The sequence below is a fragment of the Oncorhynchus masou genome, unplaced genomic scaffold, assembly GCF_036934945.1.
Source record: "Oncorhynchus masou masou isolate Uvic2021 unplaced genomic scaffold, UVic_Omas_1.1 unplaced_scaffold_1504, whole genome shotgun sequence".
Classification (NCBI taxonomy): Eukaryota; Metazoa; Chordata; class Actinopteri; order Salmoniformes; family Salmonidae; genus Oncorhynchus; species Oncorhynchus masou.
In genome coordinates, this window is record NW_027005054.1 from 2,241 (window position 1) to 25,012 (window position 22,772).

Below are 22,772 nucleotides of genomic sequence, written 5' to 3' on the forward strand. Positions count from 1 at the left end.
AATTTTACAGTAGAACTGCAGTAATTTTACAGTAGAACTGCAGTAATTTTACAGTAGAACTGCAGTAATTCTGCAATTTCCGCGTCCAAAATACCACAGTTACTGCACTTTCAAAAATGTCAATCTTGTTTTTTGTTAAGGGCTGCTGAATTTAGGGATGAATGAACACCTCTGCGAGCTTGTGCTGAGCTGACAGAGGGGTTGTGTTTATAAATGTTTGCTCTTCTTCCCACAGAGGTTATGAAGCCTCAGGAGGGAGAGCTAGTCAGTGAGATCTCCAAGGTAAACCTGTTTACTCCCTGATTATCCTCTCTCACATATTTAACTACCTCGGTGTATTCCCCATGTTTAAAACACACCCAACGTCTGGCTTGTAATCCCAAATAGCACCCTATTCACTATATAGTGCACTACTTTTGACCAGGGCCCTTATAGGGACGAGTGCACTATATTGGTAATAGGGAGACATTTGGGATACTAACTTCCCTGTTACATTATAGACCCTCTCTGATGTGGCTGCCTCTGATCGTTTCCTCGGCTTCATGTTGTAGCCTACACTGTATTGTGTTTTGTTGTTGTCGTTGTGTGTTATCTAATTGAATGTGGATCTTTATGTTGACAGGCTGTGGAAATACTTTTCCTTTCTGAGGACAATGGCCACCTACACACCCAGGTTGTACAACTGATGTGTAACGCGTTTGACACAATGGCTGTAATACAACTGGATATATTTTTGTTTTGTTTTTGTGAAACAATAGAAAGTTTGTCTGCACAATTATTATTTTTTTTTATTTTTTACTCAACCATTCTGTAGTGTCTCCACAACGCTTGTGTGGTTACTTGTGTGCAGTAAAACTCTCCGTTTGTGTCACAACGATTGTGCCAAATGTGTTGTAAAATCAGTTGTACAACTTGAGTGTGTACAGGGCCGATAAAGTATGCATTGGAGCTGATACGATGATTATGATTGTGCAATGGAGAGTTTGTCTGTTACACAAACGTTTACACAACCGTTGTGAAGCCCAACGTCTCTCTTTATTTATACAGAACGGAAAAAAATATATAAAACGCAACATGCAAGAATTTCAAAGATTTTACTGAGTTACAGACAAGTCATATAAGGAAACCAGTCAATTGAAATACATTAATTAGGCCCTAATCTAAGGAATTTCACATGACTGGGAATACAGATGTGCATTTGTTGGTCACAACAACGTTGGAGGCGGTAAAGAAATTAACATTCATTCAACATGGTCTCCCGAGTGGCGCAGCGGTCTAAGGCACTACATCTCAGCGCAAGAGGTGTCACGATAGTACCTGGTTCAAATCCAGGCTGTATCAAATCCGGCTGAGATTTGGAGTCCCGTAAGGCGGCACACAATTGGCCCAGCGTCTTCCAGGTTTACCGTTATTGTAAATTAAAATGTGTTCTTAACTGACTTGCCTACTTAAATAAAGGTTCCACATTCAACTCTCTGGCAACAGCTCTGGTGGACGTTCCTGCAGTCAGCGCGCTCCCTCAAAACTGTGGCGTTGTGTGACAAAACTGCACATTTTTAGAGTTTCCTTTTGTTGTCCCCCAGCACAAAGGTGCACCTGTGTAATGATCATGCTTCTTGATATGCCACACCTGTCAGGTGGATGGATTATCTTGGCAAACTGACAGGGATGTTAACAAAATTGTGCCCAAACATTGAGAGAAATAAAATGTTTGTGCGTCTGGAACATTTCTGGGATCTTTAATTTCAGCTCATGAAACATGGGACCAACACTTTGCATGTTGCAATTATATTTTTGTTCAGTGTATTGTTATTTTGCCTTTAATTAACCAAGAAAAAATGGTTTCAATCCGATCGCACATAACCGACAATGTGGCTTTTAAAGGCTATGTTCCCTCTTGCGTGGAGACTGTATTCACGGTAAACACTGTAGATGGCATTGTCTCAATTAGAAATTAGCCTCCATTTAAAAGCCGCGTTGTCGCGAACCCACAATCGGATTGAATCCTGGCCGAAGTAATTGAGAACACATACTCTTTACCTATAACAATCTGACACTATATATCCATGTCCTGTATCTGTTCATCCATCCATCCATGTATCCATGTATCCATCCATCCTTCCATGTATCCATCCATCCCTTCATCCATCCATCCATCCATGTATCCATCCATCAATGTATCCATCCATGTATCCACCATCCATCCATCCATCCATCCATCCATGTATCCATCCATCCATCCATGTATCAATGTATCTATCCATCCATCCATCCATGTATCCATCCATCCATCCATCCATCCTTCCATGTATCCACCATCCATCCTTCCATGTATCTATCCATCCATCCATCCATGTATCCATCCATCCATCCATCCATCCTTCCATGTATCCACCATCCATCCTTCCATCAATGTATCCATCCATCCATCCATGTATCCATCCATCCATCCCTTCATCCATCCACCCTCCATGTATACCTCCATTCATGTATCCATGTATACCTCCATTCATGTATACCTCCATTCATGTATACCTCCTTCATGTATACCTCCATTCATGTATACCTCCATTCATGTATACCTCCATTCATGTATACCTCCTTCATGTATACCTCCATTCATGTATACCTCCATCCATGTATCCATCCATCCATGTATCCATCCATCCATGTATCCATCCATCCATGTATCCATCCATCCATCCATGTATCCTCCATCCATGTATCCTCCATCCATGTATCCATCCATCAATGTATCCATCCATCCATCCATCCATCCATGTATCCATCCATCCATCCATCCATCCATGTATCCACCCATCCATCCATCCATTCATCCCTTCATCCATCCATCCATCCCTTCATCCATGTATCCATCCATCCATGTATCCATCCCTCCATCCATGTATCCATCCATCCATCCATGCATCCATCCATGCATCCATCCATGTATCCATCCATCCATCCATCCATCCATCCATGTATCCATCCATCCATGTATCCATCCATCCATGTATCCATCCATCCACCCATCCACCCATCCATCCATCCATCCATCCATCCATGTATCCATCCATCCATCCATCCATGTATCCATCCATCCATCCATCCATCCATCCATCCATCCATCCACCCATCCATCCATCCATCCATCCATGTATCCACCCATCCATCCATCCATGCATCCATCCATGTATCCATCCATGTATCCACCCATCCATCCATCCATCCATCCATCCATGTATCCACCCATCCATCCATGTATCCACCCATCCATCCATGTATCCACCCATCCATCCATGTATCCACCCATCCATCCATCCATCCATCCATCCATCCATCCACCCATCTCTCTCTCCCTCCTACAGCTCCAGGGCCTGGTGTCAGAGCTGAAGGTGGGCTTCTCCAGTGCTTTGTATGAGCTGAGTCAGATCCAGCATGGAGACAGTGATATCAGGGAGGAGGTGGGAGAAGCCCGGAGGAGCTGTGAGAGAAAGGCCATGCGCATGGAGACCCTGGTTGAATCTCTCAGGGTGAGATGGAGTTCAAGCAGGTCATGATACCAAAGCGATGGGTCACCAGGAACATTGCCTTTAAATGGTCGACAACGCTCTAGAAAGCGTGATCGGATTTAATCTCGGCCGAGGCTTTTATAAAGAGCATAGAGACTATGGAATGGGATCCCGATCATGATGTTTTGAATCAATAATTTGCTAAAACAGCAACCCAGAGAAGATGAAGTTAACATTGAACAATTGTTTACCCCACAGGATGAACTGGGAGAGATGCGTTGCCAGATCCTGCAACTCTGTGGTAGCAACAAGCAGAGGTCTCCAATACAGCAGGAGGTAAAGGTGACGCAATCAGCTCTGGCAACCCAGAGAGACAGGTAATCAGTAAACATCCACTAAAATAGACACCAATCAATCATCTGTAGATAGTAATGATTGATTAATATGCTGGTCTTAAAGAAATCTCAATAAAAAAATATTGGACTGTTGTTGTTTAAACATGAGTACATATATTGCATTAGATCAATAGTGTCCAGTAGCTATCAAGCATGGGTACCAGTCTGTTTCTGCTATCATTCCACTCCTTGTCGTCTCAAATGTTTGGCAATGACACGGAGTACAAAGAGTGAAATGGTACAACACATAGCTGCTAGTCTGAAATCTAGAACCTGTTATCTCCTTTTCTTGCCAAAGTGTGTTTTAGGAGAATCCGGGCACCCAGATTGATTTCTGATTTACTTTTTTCTTTAGTATCTGTAAGTAATACAGGTCTGTACTCTCTGGTCTGTACTCTCTGGTCTGTACTCTCTGGCCTGTACTCTCTGGTAGTAATACTGGTCTGTACTCTCTGGTCTGTACTCTCTGGTGGTAATACAGGTCTGTACTCTAGTGTGTACTCTCTGGTCTGTACTCTCTGGTCTGTACTCTCTGGTGGTAATACTGGTCTGTACTCTCTGGTGGTAATACAGGTCTGTACTCTCTGGTCTGTACTCTCTGGTCTGTACTCTCTGGTGGTAATACAGGTCTGTACTCTCTGGTCTGTACTCTCTGGTCTGTACTCTCTGGTGGTAATACTGGTCTGTACTCTCTGGTCTGTACTCTGGTGGTAATACTGGTCTGTACTCTCTGGTCTGTACTCTCTGGTCTGTACTCTCTGGTCTGTACTCTCTGGTCTGTACTCTCTGGTCTGTACTCTCTGGTCTGTACTCTCTGGTGGTAATACTGGTCTGTACTCTCTGGTCTGTACTCTCTGGTCTGTACTCTCTGGTGGTAATACTGGTCTGTACTCTCTGGTCTGTACTCTCTGGTCTGTACTCTCTGGTCTGTACTCTCCAGTGGTAATACAGGTCTGTACTCTCTGGTCTGTACTCTCTGGTGGTAATACAGGTCTGTACTCTCTGGTCTGTACTCTCTGGTAGTGATACAGGTCTGTACTCTCTGGTCTGTACTCTCTGGTCTGTACTCTCGGGTGGTAATACAGGTCTGTACTCTCTGGTCTGTACTCTCTGGTCTGTACTCTCTGGTCTGTACTCTGGTGGTAATACTGGTCTGTACTCTCTGGTCTGTACTCTCTGGTAGTGATACAGGTCTGTACTCTCTGGTCTGTACTCTCTGGTCTGTACTCTCTGGTGGTAATACTGGTCTGTACTCTCTGGTCTGTACTCTGGTGGTAATACTGGTCTGTACTCTCTGGTCTATACTCTCTGGTGGTAATACTGGTCTGTACTCTCTGGTAGTGATACAGGTCTTGTGGTGAATGGGAGGAGCCACTGTGAGTGCAGTGCCAGCAGCAGTACATCCTCCTCTTCGAACCGGGGCAGAGTCCTGCTCCACTGCTACCTGCAGGGGCTCAAGGCAGGGATGTATGAGGGGACAGGTAGGTCCACACTGTTCAAATACACTCTTTCTGTAAATCCTTTACTCAACGTTCCCCAAACAAGGGGCTGCGTGTCACGTTCGTCATAATGTCTTCAGACCAAGGTGCAGCGTGAGTAGAGTTCCACATCATTTTAATAAACTGAAACTCACCAAAATAAAACAACAAACGAACCGTGAAGCTATACAAAGAGTGCAGACAGGCAACTATACATAGACAAGATCCCACACCAGAAAGTGGGAAACAGGGCTGCCTAAATATGATCCCCAATCAGAGACAACGATAATCAGCTGTCTCTGATTGGGAACCATATCATGCCAACATAGAAATACAAAAACCCCTAGACATACAAAACCCTAGACATACAACACTAGAGTACCCACCATAGTCACACCCTGACCTAACCAAAATATATAGAAAGATATCTAAGAGATATCTAAGCGAGCTGCCCACTGACACGAGCCTACCAGAAGAGCTAAATGCCTTTTATGCTCGCTTAGGGGCAAGCAACACTGAAGCATGCATGAGAGGATCAGCTGTTCCAGACTACTGTGTGATCACGCTCTCCGTAGCCGATGTGAGTAAGACCTTTAAACAGGTCAAGACCTTTTTACAAGACCTCAGAGCCAGATGGATTACCAGGACCTGTACTCTGAGCATGCACAGACCAACTGTCAAGTGTCTTCACTGACATTTTCAACCTTTTCCTGACTGAGTCTGTAATACCTACATGTTTCAAGCAGACCACCATAGTCCCTGTGCCCAAGGAAGCGAAGGTAACCTGCCTAAATGACTACGGCCCGTAGCACTCACATTGGTAGCCATGAAGTGCTTTGAAAGGCTGGTCATGACTCACATCAGCACCATCATGCCGGGAAACCATAGACTCACTCCAATTTGCACACCGCCCCAACAGATCCACAGATGACGCAATCTTAATCGCACTCCACACTGCCCTTTCCCACCTGGACAAAAGGAACACCTTGAGAATGCTGTTCACACAGCTGAGTGTTCAACACCATAGTGCCCTCAAAGCTCATCACTAAGCTAAGGAACCAGGGACTAAACGTCTCAACAACACATCTGCCACGCTGATCCTCAACACTGGGGCCCCTCAGGGGTGCATGCTTAGTCTCCTCCTGTACTACCTGTTCACCCATGACTGCACAGACAGGCACGAATCCAACACCATCATTAAGTTTGCCGACGACATAACGGTGGTAGACCTGATCACCGACAACAACGAGACAGCCTATAGGGAGGAGATCAGAGATCTGGCAGTGTGGTGCCAGGACAACAACCTCTCCCACAATGTGAGCAAGAAAAAGGAGCTGATCGTGGACTACAGGAAAAGTCAAAACACACCACATCATGGTCCAAACACACCAAGACAGTCGTGAAGAGGGCACGACAAAACCGTTTCCCCCTCAGGAGACTGAAAAGATTTAGCATGGGTCCCCAGATCCTCAAAAAAGTTCTACAGCTGCACCATCGAGAGCATATATATATATATTTTATAATATAAAAAAATAATAATAATAATCATTTAGTGGAGAGATCAGCTTTAATAGTGCAGATATATTGTAGATTCCATCAATGTAATTGTCTGCATCATTTCCAATCACCCATGTATTTTAAGGTAAATATATATTTCTATACATATACATATACATATACTGTATACAGCATATTATTTGTATGTATTTGTTGGGCTTTATAATTTTATGTGTTGGGCTTTAGCTGAGATTATTCTTTACAGAGTTAAGAACATTTGTTCAGACCTCAATTGTTCAAATGTTCCTCGACATTGGCATCATGTTGGTAGGGAGATCAGAATTTTACATTGAGCTTCAACCAAAGCCTATATTGTCGTGATGACCGGTGTTGTGCCGAAAATCTCCACCTGACAGAATTCTCCACCCTTTGCGTTCCTCATTGCTGCAACGTGCTTGCTAGTTGAGATGTCTGCTTTTCACTCCATTGTCAGTTTAGCCTACGTTTCACTGATTTTAGTAGCAGAAAACATTTTTTTTTCCTGCAGTTTTCGGTTTGGCTATTTGTTTCAAATGTCGGTTCGAGCTTGTATGGCGTCCTGGGCGAACACCCCCTTCTGCCCAAATCGCCAGTACCTAAATCCGCTACTGATTTTTGTATTAGTCTATAAATAAATCTCTTTGCCAAAATTCGTGATCTCTCGCATGTCTTATTCGACTAGTATTCGAAAGTGTCAGGATAGTAATTCAGCTATAATTGTCATGAAATGTTTATTGCTTGCCAACATTATACTCCCTCCTCTATGTTTAAATATAACACACATACATGTATTATTCATTTCGGTTTCCTGTCCCCCCTGACGAAGTCTGTTCTATAGAAAGTATTGGACTCTGACGTGTGTCACAGAAAATATTTGACTCTTTTTTCGGCACAACAGCCGCGCGACAATAATTTTACATCAGCTTCTCTTCCACAGATGCAAGGCACCAAGTGACGATGCAGCTTCTCCACTCAGAATGGGAATACGTGTCAACCTTAAACCAGCTCTACGACAAGTACAGAACACCTCCTGCTCTGCAAATGGACCTGGAGCCATAGTAAGGACAAACCCAACTAGTAGCCTATTTCCTATATATACCCAAAAGTTGTGCACTGTATAAGGAATAGTGTGCCATTTGGGACAGAGCCAATGCTATCACGCTATCATGCTACCACAATCCAGTGTGGATTATAAACTATCATGCTACCTCAATCCAGTGTAGATTACTATGGGATTATAAACTATCATGCTACCTCAGTCCAGTGTGGATTATTATGGGATTATAAACTATCATGCTACCTCAGTCCAGTGGGGATTATTATGGGATTATAAACTATCATGCTACCTCAGTCCAGTGTGGATTATTATGGGATTATAAACTATCATGCTACCTCAGTCCAGTGGGGATTATTATGGGATTATAAACTATCATGCTACCTCAGTCCAGTGTAGATTATTATGGGATTATAAACTATCATGCTACCTCAGTCCAGTGGGGATTATTATGGGATTATAAACTATCATGCTACCTCAGTCCAGTGTAGATTATTATGGGGATTATAAACTATCATGCTACCTCAGTCCAGTGTGGATTATTATGGGATTATAAACTATCATGCTACCACAGTCCAGTGTAGATTATTATGGGGATTATAAACTATCATGCTACCACAGTCCAGTGTGGATTATTATGGGATTATAAACTATCATGCTACCTCAGTCCAGTGTAGATTATTATGGGATTATAAACTATCATGCTACCACAGTCCAGTGTAGATTATTATGGGGATTATAAACTATCATGCTACCTCAGTCCAGTGTAGATTATTATGGGATTATAAACTATCATGCTACCACAGTCCAGTGTAGATTATTATGGGGATTATAAACTATCATGCTACCTCAGTCCAGTGTGGATTACTATGGGATTATAAACTATCATGCTACCTCAGTCCAGTGTGGATTACTATGGGATTATAAACTATCATGCTACCTCAGTCCAGTGTGGATTATAAACTATCATGCTACCTCAGTCCAGTGGGGATTATTATGGGATTATAAACTATCATGCTACCTCAGTCCAGTGTGGATTAATATGGGGATTATAATTAATGGACATTGTTGTAGGGCTTGATACATTTTTCGCAAGGAAAAAAATCAAGTCTGAAATTTCAATGTGGAAATTACAAACTTCAGAAGCCTTTTTAGACCTCAAATGCACTGCAAATGTTACATTTCCTGCTTTGCAGGAAAAGTCTCCTGTAACAGAGTGATCAAATTAAGATCCTACATCTGTAGGCTGTGTGCCCTATTCACTAGCCCTATGGGTTCCACCTATAGAAAATAGGGTGCCAGCCTCCCGGGTTTGGCTGGCCGGGATTTCTTTGTACCACCGCGCTTTAGCGACTCCTTCTGGCGAGCCGGGCGCCTGCAAGGTGACTTCGGTTGCCAGCTGGACAAGTGTTTCCTCAGGTATACAGTGTTTCCTCAGGTATACAGTGTTTCCTCAGGTATACAGTGTTTCCTCAGGTATACAGTGTTTCCTCGGGTATACAGTGTTTCCTCAGGTATAGAGTGTTTCCTCAGGTATAGAGTGTTTCCTCAGGTATAGAGTGTTTCCTCAGGTATACAGGTATACAGTGTTTCCACGGGTATACAGTGTTTCCACGGGTATACAGTGTTTCCACGGGTATACAGTGTTTCCACGGGTATACAGTGTTTCCACGGGTATACAGTGTTTCCACGGGTATACAGTGTTTCCTCAGGTATACAGTGTTTCCACGGGTATACAGTGTTTCCACGGGTATACAGTGTTTCCACGGGTATACAGTGTTTCCACGGGTATACAGTGTTTCCACGGGTATACAGTGTTTCCACGGGTATACAGTGTTTCCACGGGTATACAGTGTTTCCACGGGTATACAGTGTTTCCACGGGTGTACAGTGTTTCCACGGGTATAGTGTTTCCTCAGGTATAGAGTGTTTCCTCAGGTATACAGGTATACAGTGTTTCCACGGGTATACAGTGTTTCCACGGGTATACAGTGTTTCCACGGGTATACAGTGTTTCCTCGGGTATACAGTGTTTCCTCGGGTATACAGTGTTTCCTCAGGTATACAGTGTTTCCTCAGGTATACAGTGTTTCCTCAGGTATACAGTGTTTCCTCAGGTATACAGTGTTTCCTCGGGTATACAGTGTTTCCTCGGGTATACAGTGTTTCCACGGGTATACAGTGTTTCCTCAGGTATACAGTGTTTCCTCAGGTATACAGTGTTTCCTCGGGTATACAGTGTTTCCTCAGGTATACAGTGTTTCCTCAGGTATACAGTGTTTCCTCAGGTATACAGGTATACAGTGTTTCCTCAGGTATACAGTGTTTCCTCAGGTATACAGTGTTTCCTCAGGTATACAGTGTTTCCTCAGGTATACAGGTATACAGTGTTTCCTCAGGTATACAGTTTCCTCAGGTATACAGGTATACAGTGTTTCCTCAGGTATACAGTGTTTCCTCGGGTATACAGTGTTTCCTCAGGTATACAGTGTTTCCTCAGGTATACAGTGTTTCCTCAGGTATACAGGTATACAGTGTTTCCTCAGGTATACAGTTTCCTCAGGTATACAGGTATACAGTGTTTCCTCAGGTATACAGTGTTTCCTCAGGTATACAGGTATAGTGTTTCCTGACCAGGTGTTTACTCTGACACATTGGTGCGGCTGGCTTCCGGGTTAAGTGAGCAGTGTTGTCAAGAAGCAGTGCGGCTTGGCAGGGTCGTGTTTCGGGGGAACGCGCGGCTCTCGACTTTCGCCTCTCCCGGGTCCGTACGGGAGTTGCAGCGACGGGACAAGACTGTAACTACCAATTGGAAACCACGACATTGGGGTAGAGAAACGGGGTATAAGTACAAAAAAACAATGTGGTGGCCACTGGGATGCAGACACCCCGGTAATCACCTGTCAATCAATTGGCCATCAGGCCATGTTGACAGTCCCTTAAATACTAACTCTTTGGGGATTTCCTTGTTGTCTCTCGTTGTTTTTTCGTTGTGTTTTCTCCTTGTTTTCTCCTCTAGTCAGAATTACCTGAAGTTTGTGGAGGAGTTGCTGCAGCGCCACCTTCTGTTCAGAAACACTCTGGAGCAGAGGTTGTCTGCTCACGACTGGAAAGGCCTGGTGGGAGACATCTTTGTCCAACTCGTAGGCCACAATGATGTAAGTACGGAAACATACAGAAATCCCATCTTGACTATCATATTGTTGTCTCAACCTTCTTGCCCTTTGTGCTGTTATCTGTGCCCAATAATGTTTGTACCATGTTTTCTGCTGCTACCATGTTGTTATGTGTTGCTACCATGTTGTTATTTGTTGCTACCATGTTGTTATGTGTTGCTACCATGTTGTTATGTGTTGCTACCATGTTGTTATGTGTTGCTACCATGTTGTTATGTGCGGCAGGGTAGCCTAGTGGCTAGAGTGTTGGACTAGTAACCAAAAGGTTGCAAGTTCAAACCCCTGAGCCGACAAGGTACAAATCTGTCGTTCTGCCCCTGAACAGGCAGTTAACCCGCTGTTCCTAGGCCGTCATTGAAAATAAGAATTTGTTCTTAACTGACTTGCCTAGTAAAATAAAGATTAAAAAAATGTTGCAACCATGTTGTTTTGTTGTTACCATGTTGTTATCTTGCTACCATGTTGTTATGTTGCTACCATGTTGTTACGTGCTGCAACCATGTTGTTACGTGCTGCAACCATGTTGTTATGTGTTGCTACCATGTTGTTATGTGTTGTTATGTGTTGCTACCATGTTTTCTGCTGCTACCATGTTGGTGTGTTGCTACCATGTTGTTATGTGTTGCTACCATGTTGTTATGTGTTGCTACCATGTTGTTATTTGTTGCTACCATGTTGTTATGTGCTTCTACCATGTTGTTATGTGTTGCTACCATGTTGTTTTGTGCTGCTACCATGTTGTTATGTGTTGCTACCATGTTGTTATGTGCTGCTACCATGCTGTTTTTCATGTGTTGCTACCATGTTATGCTGTGTTAGGTCTCTCTTTATGTAGTGTTGTCTCTCTTGTCGTGATGAGTGTTTTGTCCTATATTTATATTTTATTTATATTTGTATTTTATTTAGTTGTTTTTAATCCCAGCCCCCGTCCCCACAGGAGGCCTTCTGGTAGGCCGTCATTGTAACATAATAATTTGTTCTTAACGGACTTACCTGGTTAAATAAAATAAATAAATACAAATATTTTTGGTTGTTCTTTCAAACTGTAGATAGATGTAGATAGAGATTATAATACATATCTATCTACATCTCATCTATATCCTCCTCACAACTATTCCTGTTTGTCTCCTCAAGTCCTCTTTCTTGGACATTTACCACGGATACACAACAGCTCTGGCCACATTTCTTTCTATAGAATTCAACAGAATAATGCTCAATGGGAAAATACAAAGCACACAGGTAGGTAAATCCCCTAGGTTGTTACTGGATCTTTTAATAATGTACAGGTCTTATCTTTCAAAATGGTGGCGGTGAGGGATTTTGAATGTCTCCACGTTCACGTTGTTTACAGAGCTATACGAAGGAAAGAGAGGAAGTTCAACTGTTCTCTCTGCTGTTGGCGCCAGTCTCTCGAATCCACAGCTACCTAACCCTTATTCAGGTTGGTCCACCTCTCCTTCTCCTTCTTTTTGGAGTGTCTCTCTATGATAGCCAATCCAGTGAGGATAATCTCAAATGGACAGGTGACACGAAGAAGTATGACTCAGTTAATTGAACATGGCCCTTGCAACAGCAGGGTCATGGGCTCATTTCTTACTGGGGCCAACCATGTGAATATGTATACACTCCTGTAAATCACTTTGGATAAAAGCGTCTGCTAAATGGAATATATTTTGATATTATTGCGGTTCACTGACTGGAACCTGTTCCCCTATAGAGTGTTTGTCTACAGGCAGTGATCACCCAGAATGCAACTCTAGTATATATCTGTTTCTCTGAGCATAATCCCGTTCCCCTGTAGAGTCTGTTAGTCTACAGGCAGTGATCACCCAGAATGCAACTCTAGTATATATCTGTGTCTCTGAGCATAATCCCGTTCCCCTGTAGAGTCTGTTGCAGTGGACTGACAGCGATCACCCAGACTGCAGCCTCCTCCAGGGGTCAGAGAGGGTCCTGAGGAGCATCCTTTCCCGCTGTCACCTCATCCTGGAGGACGATGTTCGATGGGGAGACGGAGGAAGAATGGCCGGGCCCAGGTTAGTAAGAGACTCCCTGGCTGTGTCCCGGGCCCTATGTGTTGGTCTCTGTGGCCCAGGTTAGTAAGAGACTCCCTGGCTGTGTCCCAGGCCCAGGTTAGTAAGAGACTCCCTGGCTGTGTCCCAGGCCCAGGTTAGTTAGAGACTCCCTGGCTGTGTCCCGGGCCCAGGTTAGTTAGAGACACTCCCTGGCTGTGTCCCAGGCCCAGGTTAGTAAGAGACTCCCTGGCTGTGTCCCAGGCCCAGGTTAGTTAGAGAGACTCCCTGGCTGTGTCCCGGGCCCAGGTTAGTAAGAGACTCCCTGGCTGTGTCCCGGGCCCAGGTTAGTAAGAGACTCCCTGGCTGTGTCCCAGGCCCAGGTTAGTAAGAGACTCCCTGGCTGTGTCCCAGGCCCAGGTTAGTTAGAGACACTCCCTGGCTGTGTCCCAGGCCCAGGTTAGTAAGAGACACTCCCTGGCTGTGTCCCGGGCCCTATGTGTTGGTCTCTGTGGCCCAGGTTAGTTAGAGACTCCCTGGCTGTGTCCCAGGCCCAGGTTAGTTAGAGACTCCCTGGCTGTGTCCCAGGCCCAGGTTAGTTAGAGACACTCCCTGGCTGTGTCCCAGGCCCAGGTTAGTTAGAGACACTCCCTGGCTGTGTCCCAGGCCCAGGTTAGTTAGAGACACTCCCTGGCTGTGTCCCAGGCTCAGGTTAGTAAGAGACTCCCTGGCTGTGTCCCGGGCCCAGGTTAGTAAGAGACTCCCTGGCTGTGTCCCGGGCCCAGGTTAGTTAGAGACACTCCCTGGCTGTGTCCCAGGCCCAGGTTAGTTAGAGACACTCCCTGGCTGTGTCCCGGGCCCTATGTGTTGGTCTCTGTGGCCCAGGTTAGTTAGAGACACTCCCTGGCTGTGTCCCAGGCCCAGGTTAGTTAGAGACACTCCCTGGCTGTGTCCCGGGCCCTATGTGTTGGTCTCTGTGGCCCAGGTTAGTAAGAGACTCCCTGGCTGTGTCCCAGGCCCAGGTTAGTAAGAGACTCCCTGGCTGTGTCCCAGGCCCAGGTTAGTAAGAGACTCCCTGGCTGTGTCCCGGGCCCAGGTTAGTAAGAGACTCCCTGGCTGTGTCCCGGGCCCTATGTGTTGGTCTCTGTGGCCCAGGTTAGTAAGAGACTCCCTGGCTGTGTCCCAGGCCCAGGTTAGTTAGAGACACTCCCTGGCTGTGTCCCGGGCCCAGGTTAGTAAGAGACTCCCTGGCTGTGTCCCGGGCCCAGGTTAGTAAGAGACTCCCTGGCTGTGTCCCAGGCCCAGGTTAGTTAGAGACACTCCCTGGCTGTGTCCCGGGCCCAGGTTAGTTAGAGAGACTCCCTGGCTGTGTCCCAGGCCCAGGTTAGTTAGAGACACTCCCTGGCTGTGTCCCAGGCCCAGGTTAGTTAGAGACACTCCCTGGCTGTGTCCCAGGCCCAGGTTAGTTAGAGACACTCCCTGGCTGTGTCCCAGGCCCAGGTTAGTTAGAGACACTCCCTGGCTGTGTCCCAGGCCCAGGTTAGTTAGAGACACTCCCTGGCTGTGTCCCAGGCCCAGGTTAGTTAGAGACACTCCCTGGCTGTGTCCCAGGCCCAGGTTAGTTAGAGACACTCCCTGGCTGTGTCCCAGGCCCAGGTTAGTTAGAGACTCCCTGGCTGTGTCCCAGGCCCAGGTTAGTAAGAGACTCCCTGGCTGTGTCCCAGGCCCAGGTTAGTTAGAGACTCCCTGGCTGTGTCCCGGGCCCAGGTTAGTTAGAGACACTCCCTGGCTGTGTCCCAGGCCCAGGTTAGTTAGAGAGACTCCCTGGCTGTGTCCCAGGCCCAGGTTAGTTAGAGACACTCCCTGGCTGTGTCCCAGGCCCAGGTTAGTTAGAGACACCCTGGCTGTGTCCCAGGCCCAGGTTAGTTAGAGACACTCCCTGGCTGTGTCCCAGGCCCAGGTTAGTTAGAGACACTCCCTGGCTGTGTCCCAGGCCCAGGATAGTTAGAGACACTCCCTGGCTGTGTCCCAGGCCCAGGTTAGTTAGAGACACTCCCTGGCTGTGTCCCAGGCCCAGGTTAGTTAGAGACACTCCCTGGCTGTGTCCCAGGCCCAGGTTAGTAAGAGACTCCCTGGCTGTGTCCCGGGCCCTATGTGTTGGTCTCTGTGGCCCAGGTTAGTTAGAGACACTCCCTGGCTGTGTCCCAGGCCCAGGTTAGTTAGAGACACTCCCTGGCTGTGTCCCGGGCCCTATGTGTTGGTCTCTGTGGCCCAGGTTAGTAAGAGACTCCCTGGCTGTGTCCCAGGCCCAGGTTAGTTAGAGACACTCCCTGGCTGTGTCCCGGGCCCTATGTGTTGGTCTCTGTGGCCCAGGTTAGTAAGAGACTCCCTGGCTGTGTCCCGGGCCCAGGTTAGTTAGAGACTCCCTGGCTGTGTCCCAGGCCCAGGTTAGTAAGAGACTCCCTGGCTGTGTCCCAGGCCCAGGTTAGTTAGAGACACTCCCTGGCTGTGTCCCGGGCCCTATGTGTTGGTCTCTGTGGCCCAGGTTAGTAAGAGACTCCCTGGCTGTGTCCCAGGCCCAGGTTAGTTAGAGACACTCCCTGGCTGTGTCCCAGGCCCAGGTTAGTTAGAGAGACTCCCTGGCTGTGTCCCAGGCCCAGGTTAGTTAGAGAAACTCCCTGGCTGTGTCCCAGGCCCAGGTTAGTTAGAGACTCCCTGGCTGTGTCCCAGGCCCTATGTGTTGGTCTCTGTGGCCCAGGTTAGTAAGAGACTCCCTGGCTGTGTCCCAGGCCCAGGTTAGTTAGAGACACTCCCTGGCTGTGTCCCAGGCCCTATGTGTTGGTCTCTGTGGCCCAGGTTAGTTAGAGACACTCCCTGGCTGTGTCCCAGGCCCAGGTTAGTTAGAGACACTCCCTGGCTGTGTCCCAGGCCCAGGTTAGTTAGAGACTCCCTGGCTGTGTCCCGGGCCCAGGTTAGTTAGAGACTCCCTGGCGGTGTCCCAGGCCCAGGTTAGTAAGAGACTCCCTGGCTGTGTCCCAGGCCCAGGTTAGTTAGAGACACTCCCTGGCTGTGTCCCAGGCCCAGGTTAGTTAGAGACTCCCTGGCTGTGTCCCGGGCCCTATGTGTTGGTCTCTGTGGCCCAGGTTAGTTAGAGAAACTCCCTGGCTGTGTCCCAGGCCCAGGTTAGTTAGAGACTCCCTGGCTGTGTCCCAGGCCCTATGTGTTGGTCTCTGTGGCCCAGGTTAGTTAGAGACTCCCTGGCTGTGTCCCAGGCCCAGGTTAGTAAGAGACTCCCTGGCTGTGTCCCAGGCCCAGGTTAGTTAGAGACTCCCTGGCTGTGTCCCAGGCCCAGGTTAGTTAGAGACACTCCCTGGCTGTGTCCCAGGCCCAGGTTAGTTAGAGACACTCCCTGGCTGTGTCCCAGGCCCAGGTTAGTAAGAGACTCCCTGGCTGTGTCCCGGGCCCTATGTGTTGGTCTCTGTGGCCCAGGTTAGTTAGAGACACTCCCTGGCTGTGTCCCGGGCCCTATGTGTTGGTCTCTGTGGCCCAGGTTAGTTAGAGACACTCCCTGGCTGTGTCCCAGGCCCAGGTTAGTTAGAGACTCCCTGGCTGTGTCCCGGGCCCTATGTGTTGGTCTCTGTGGCCCAGGTTAGTAAGAGACTCCCTGCCTGTGTCCCAGGCCCAGGTTAGTAAGAGACTCCCTGGCTGTGTCCCAGGCCCAGGTTAGTAAGAGAGACTCCCTGGATGTGTCCCCAAATGGCACCCTATTCCCTATGTGCTCAACCTTTTGACCAGGGCCCTATGGGTTGGTCTCTGTGGTGACCAGGGCCCTATGGGTTGGTCTCTGTGGCCCTGGTCTAAAGCAGTAAACCCTATAGTGACCAGGGCCCTATGGGTTGGTCTCTGTGACCCTGGTCTAAAGCAGTAAACCCTATAGTGACCAGGGCCCTATGGGTTGGTCTCTGTGGCCCTGGTCTAAAGCAGTAAACCCTATAGTGACCAGGGCCCTATGGGTTGGTCTCTGTGGCCCTGGTCTAAAGCAGTAAACCCTATAGTGACCAGGGCCCTATGGGTTGGTCTCTGTGGCCCTGGTCTAACGCAGTAAACCCTATAGTGACCAGGGCCCTATGGGTTGGTCTCTGTGGCCCTGGTCTAAAGCAGTAAACCCTATAGTGACCAGGGCCCTATGGGTTGGTCTCTGTGGCCCTGGTCTAAAGCAGTAAACCCTATAGTGACCAGGGCCCTATGGGTTGGTCTCTGTGGCCCTGGTCTAACGCAGTAAACCCTATAGTGACCAGGGCCCTATGGGTTGGTCTCTGTGGCCCTGGTCTAAAGCAGTAAACCCTATAGTGACCAGGGCCCTATGGGTTGGTCTCTGTGGCCCTGGTCTAACGCAGTAAACCCTATAGTGACCAGGGCCCTATGGGTTGGTCTCTGTGGCCCTGGTCTAAAGCAGTAAACCCTATAGTGACCAGGGCCCTATGGGTTGGTCTCTGTGACCCTGGTCTAAAGCAGTAAACCCTATAGTGACCAGGGCCCTATGGGTTGGTCTCTGTGACCCTGGTCTAAAGCAGTAAACCCTATAGTGACCAGGGCCCTATGGGTTGGTCTCTGTGGCCCTGGTCTAAACCAGTAAACCCTATAGTGACCAGGGCCCTATGGGTTGGTCTCTGTGGCCCTGGTCTAAAGCAGTAAACCCTATAGTGACCAGGGCCCTACGGGTTGGTCTCTGTGGCCCTGGTCTAAAGCAGTAAACCCTATAGTGACCAGGGCCCTATGGGTTGGTCTCTGTGGCCCTGGTCTAAACCAGTAAACCCTATAGTGACCAGGGCCCTATGGGTTGGTCTCTGTGGCCCTGGTCTAAAGCAGTAAACCCTATAGTGACCAGGGTTCCATTTCACACAGAATCACGGAATCCATTCAGAACTAAATCACAATGTACACACTGGGCAGCTACTCAATTTGACAGTTCATGGTCTGTCAAACAGACCATTCCCTGAATAATCATGGAATTTAGTCGATTACAAGCCAATAAACAGGCCAAACATTTCAGAAACAAAATAATCAGACACCCATATAAAATGTAAATATAATTAAAAAAATGTTCTCCAAATCCAAGATCCATCACGGGATCCTGTGGGAGAGATTTCAATCATCATACTGACGGTCACATAGACAGGCGTTCATATAGACAGGCGTTCATATAGACAGGCGTTCATATAGACTGTCATGCTTATTTTAAGATCTGCCTGAAGCACGACATATTGGAGTGTCCAGACCGTCCCCCCACACTCAGCAGTTCCTCTGTGTTTCAGTGGCAGCTGCTCTGCCTGCCCCTGTGCCAAGTCGTGCGATCACAGAAGCCAGCTCTGCCCTGCCACGGACACACAGAAACACAGACAGGAGTCCCGTGATGCTGCTGGGAAACGGTGAGTGTGTTTTTGTCGCCATCTGGTGCCCTCGGAGGGTAAGAGGCCTCGAGAGGCACAATGCAGAACATCAGCAGTGAAACGTTGTCAAAAGTTGCAGATAGAAAATGCCACAAATATGTTTGATAAAATGGCATAGTTTGCAACAAAATGTCTGCTGAAATGGCATGCATAGTATGCAACAAAATGGCTGTTGAAATAGCATAGTATGCAACAAAATGGCTGTTGAAATAGCATAGTATGCAACAAAATGTCTACTGAAATGGCATGCATAGTATGCAACAAAATGTCTACTGAAATGGCATGCATAGTATGCAACAAAATGGCTGTTGAAATAGCATAGTATGCAACAAAATGTCTACTGAAATGGCATGCATAGTATGCAACAAAATGGCTGTTGAAATAGCATAGTATGCAACAAAATGTCTACTGAAATGGCATGCATAGTATGCAACAAAATGGCTGTTGAAATAGCATAGTATACAACAAAATGTCTGTTGAAATAGCATAGTATGCAACAAAATGGCTGTTGAAATAGCATAGTATGCAACAAAATGTCTACTGAAATGGCATGCATAGTATGCAACAAAATAGCTGTTGAAATAGCATAGTATGCAACAAAATGGCTGTTGAAATAGCATAGTATGCAACAAAATGTCTACTGAAATGGCATGCATAGTATGCAACAAAATGGCTGTTGAAATAGCATAGTATGCAACAAAATGTCTGCTGAAATGGCATAGTATGTGTAACAGTATAGACTTTACGACCGTCCCCTCGCCCCGACCTGGGCGTGAACCAGGGACACTCTGCACACGTCAACAGTCACCCTCGAAGCATCGTTACCCATCGCTCCACAAAAGCCCCTGTCCTTGCAGAGCAAAGGGTAACCACTACTTCAAGGTCTCAGAGCGAGTGACGTCACCGATTGAAACGCGACCAGCGAGCACCACCGCTAACTAGCTGGCCATTTCGCATCGGCTACATATGCAACAAAATGACTGCATGTACTCTCTGCAGTTACTGGATAACAGTGTCTGTCTGCGACCTGTAAGTGGTGTTATAATTGACGTGAAGCTATTTCATGTGATCTCTCTCTCTCTCCCTAGAGAGGAACAACAGCCACGTCTTTCTAACTGTGCCGCCGGCTGCCAGAGCATGCCTGTTGCCCGTTGGTCTACCGGTACTGTACGGAAGAAGAGCTGTTACAGAGACCGGACAGGGGGGACCTTCCAGTCTCATCTCCGTGACTCCGGCGGCCTGGTCTACGGTGGGGACATCAGCGCCTTCCTCCATACGGCACCCCCTGGGTGGGGGGACAGCGACTCTGGACAGGAGTCTCCGAGCCAGGCTACGGGGGTTAAGGCACACGGACACGGCCCCCAGACCCCTGGTCCTCACATGGTCCAGAGAAGCACTGATGACTGTGACACGGAGGAGGACGTTGGGGACACCTCCGTGTTCGACTACTCCTCCGTCACCACCTGTAGCCCAGACGGGACCCTGAGGAGGGAGGGGGAAGCGAGTAATACCGAGGAGGACGACGAGGAAGAGGACACAGACAGTCAGGTGCCTGTTCTGTTGAAGCCCTCATACACACAGCAGCAGCAGTCGCTGTGGGATTCGCCCAGAGAACGGACGGTATGTCTGAGGTGGCAGATACCCAGGCTGCCGTACCCTTCTTCTCGAAGTCCTCGACACCAGGCAGGACCAGCGGGCCTGGAGGGCCAGGGTCAGACACCAGGGCCAGCAGGACCCTATGGGAACAGAGTCATCAACGTCACTAAAGGACCACCTCCTCTCATAACCACCAGTGTCTTCAGACCCATCTGGGATGAACCACCAAAACAGGTCTTTATCCATCTTTATACAACCTTGGCTGTGTTCAATCAATGGCACGTTGTCGTCAAGCACAATGCACTCTCGATCGACAGCATGTCTTTAAAAGGCTCCCAGAGATTGCACTCACGGCGAACGCTGCGGATGTCGACCCAAGCGTAATTATGTTTAAAGAGTCAAAGTGCCATGGTTGTCGACACTGACCTTTGACTTGAACTCTGACCCCTGTCTAGTAATGTATGCACGCATGACTGTCCCTTTGGATGAAAGCGTCTGCTAACTGGCAGATATTATTATATCACTATATAAACACATACAGTACCATTATACAGTACATTTAAATAAATATATACATATATATAGTACCATTATACAGTACATTTAAATAAATATATACATATATACAGTACCATTATACAGTACATTTAAATAAATATATACATATATATAGTACCATTATACAGTACATTTAAATATATATATATATACATATATACAGTACCATTATACAGTACATTTAAATAAAAATATACATATATACAGTACCATTATACAGTACATTTAAATAAATATATACATATATATAGTACCATTATATCAATATATACATATATATATAGTACCATTATACAGTACATTTAAATAAATATATACATATATACAGTACCATTATACAGTACATTTAAATAAAAATATACATATATATAGTACCATTATACAGTACATTTAAATAAATATATACATATATACAGTACCATTATACAGTACATTTAAATATATATATATATATACATATATACAGTACCATTATACAGTGCATTTAAATAAATATATACATATATATAGTACCATTATACAGTACATTTAAATAAATATATACATATATACAGTACCATTATACAGTACATTTAAATAAATATATACATATATACAGTACCATTATACAGTACATTTAAATAAATATATACATATATATAGTACCATTATACAGTACATTTAAATAAATATATACATATATATAGTACCATTATACAGTACATTTAAATAAATATATAAGTACCATTATACAGTACATTTAAATATATATATATATATATATATCAATATATATAGTACCATTATACAGTACATTTAAATATATATATATATATATACATATATACAGTACCATTATACAGTACATTTAAATAAAAAAATACATATATACAGTACCATTATACAGTACATTTAAATATATACATATATATAGTACCATTATACAGTACATTTAAATAAATATATACATATATACAGTACCATTATACAGTACATTTAAATATATATATACATATATATAGTACCATTATACAGTACATTTAAATAAATATATACATATATATAGTACCATTATACAGTACATTTAAATAAATATATACAGTACCATTATACAGTACATTTAAATATATATATATATATACATATATATAGTACCATTATATCAATATATATAGTACCATTATACAGTACATTTAAATATATATATATATATATATACACATATATACAGTACCATTATACAGTACATTTAAATAAAAATATACATATATACAGTACCATTATACAGTACATTTAAATAAATATATACATATATATAGTACCATTATATCAATATATACATATATATAGTACCATTATACAGTACATTTAAATAAATATATACATATATACAGTACCATTATATAGTACATTTAAATATATATATATATACATATATACAGTACCATTATACAGTGCATTTAAATAAATATATACATATATATAGTACCATTATACAGTACATTTAAATAAATATATACATATATACAGTACCATTATACAGTACATTTAAATAAATATATACATATATACAGTACCATTATACAGTACATTTAAATAAATATATATACATATATATAGTACCATTATACAGTACATTTAAATAAATATATACATATATATAGTACCATTATACAGTACATTTAAATAAATATATACAGTACCATTATACAGTACATTTAAATATATATATATATACATATATATAGTACCATTATATCAATATATATAGTACCATTATACAGTACATTTAAATATATATATATATATACATATATACAGTACCATTATACAGTACATTTAAATAAAAATATACATATATACAGTACCATTATACAGTACATTTAAATAAATATATACATATATATATAGTACCATTATATCAATATATAAATATATACAGTACCATTACACAGTATATTTAAATAAATATATACATATATAGTACCATTATGTCAATATATAAATATATACAGTACCATTATAT

General features: G+C 44.7%; 1 protein-coding gene across 1 annotated transcript in view; it reads left to right on the top strand.

The window, feature by feature from the left end:
- The first annotated feature begins 213 nt into the window (after nt 1-213).
- si:ch211-67f24.7 (uncharacterized) overlaps nt 214-22,772 on the top strand; it is a 31,576-nt gene continuing 9,017 nt past the window's right edge. The window contains exons 1-11 of the mRNA XM_064959189.1: nt 214-282; nt 3,369-3,533; nt 3,771-3,889; nt 5,249-5,388; nt 7,859-7,979; nt 10,995-11,133; nt 12,286-12,390; nt 12,503-12,592; nt 13,039-13,187; nt 18,479-18,592; nt 19,702-20,443. Of these exons, the coding sequence (XP_064815261.1) occupies nt 214-282; nt 3,369-3,533; nt 3,771-3,889; nt 5,249-5,388; nt 7,859-7,979; nt 10,995-11,133; nt 12,286-12,390; nt 12,503-12,592; nt 13,039-13,187; nt 18,479-18,592; nt 19,702-20,443 (1,953 nt within the window). The remainder of the gene's footprint in view (nt 283-3,368; nt 3,534-3,770; nt 3,890-5,248; nt 5,389-7,858; nt 7,980-10,994; nt 11,134-12,285; nt 12,391-12,502; nt 12,593-13,038; nt 13,188-18,478; nt 18,593-19,701; nt 20,444-22,772) is intronic.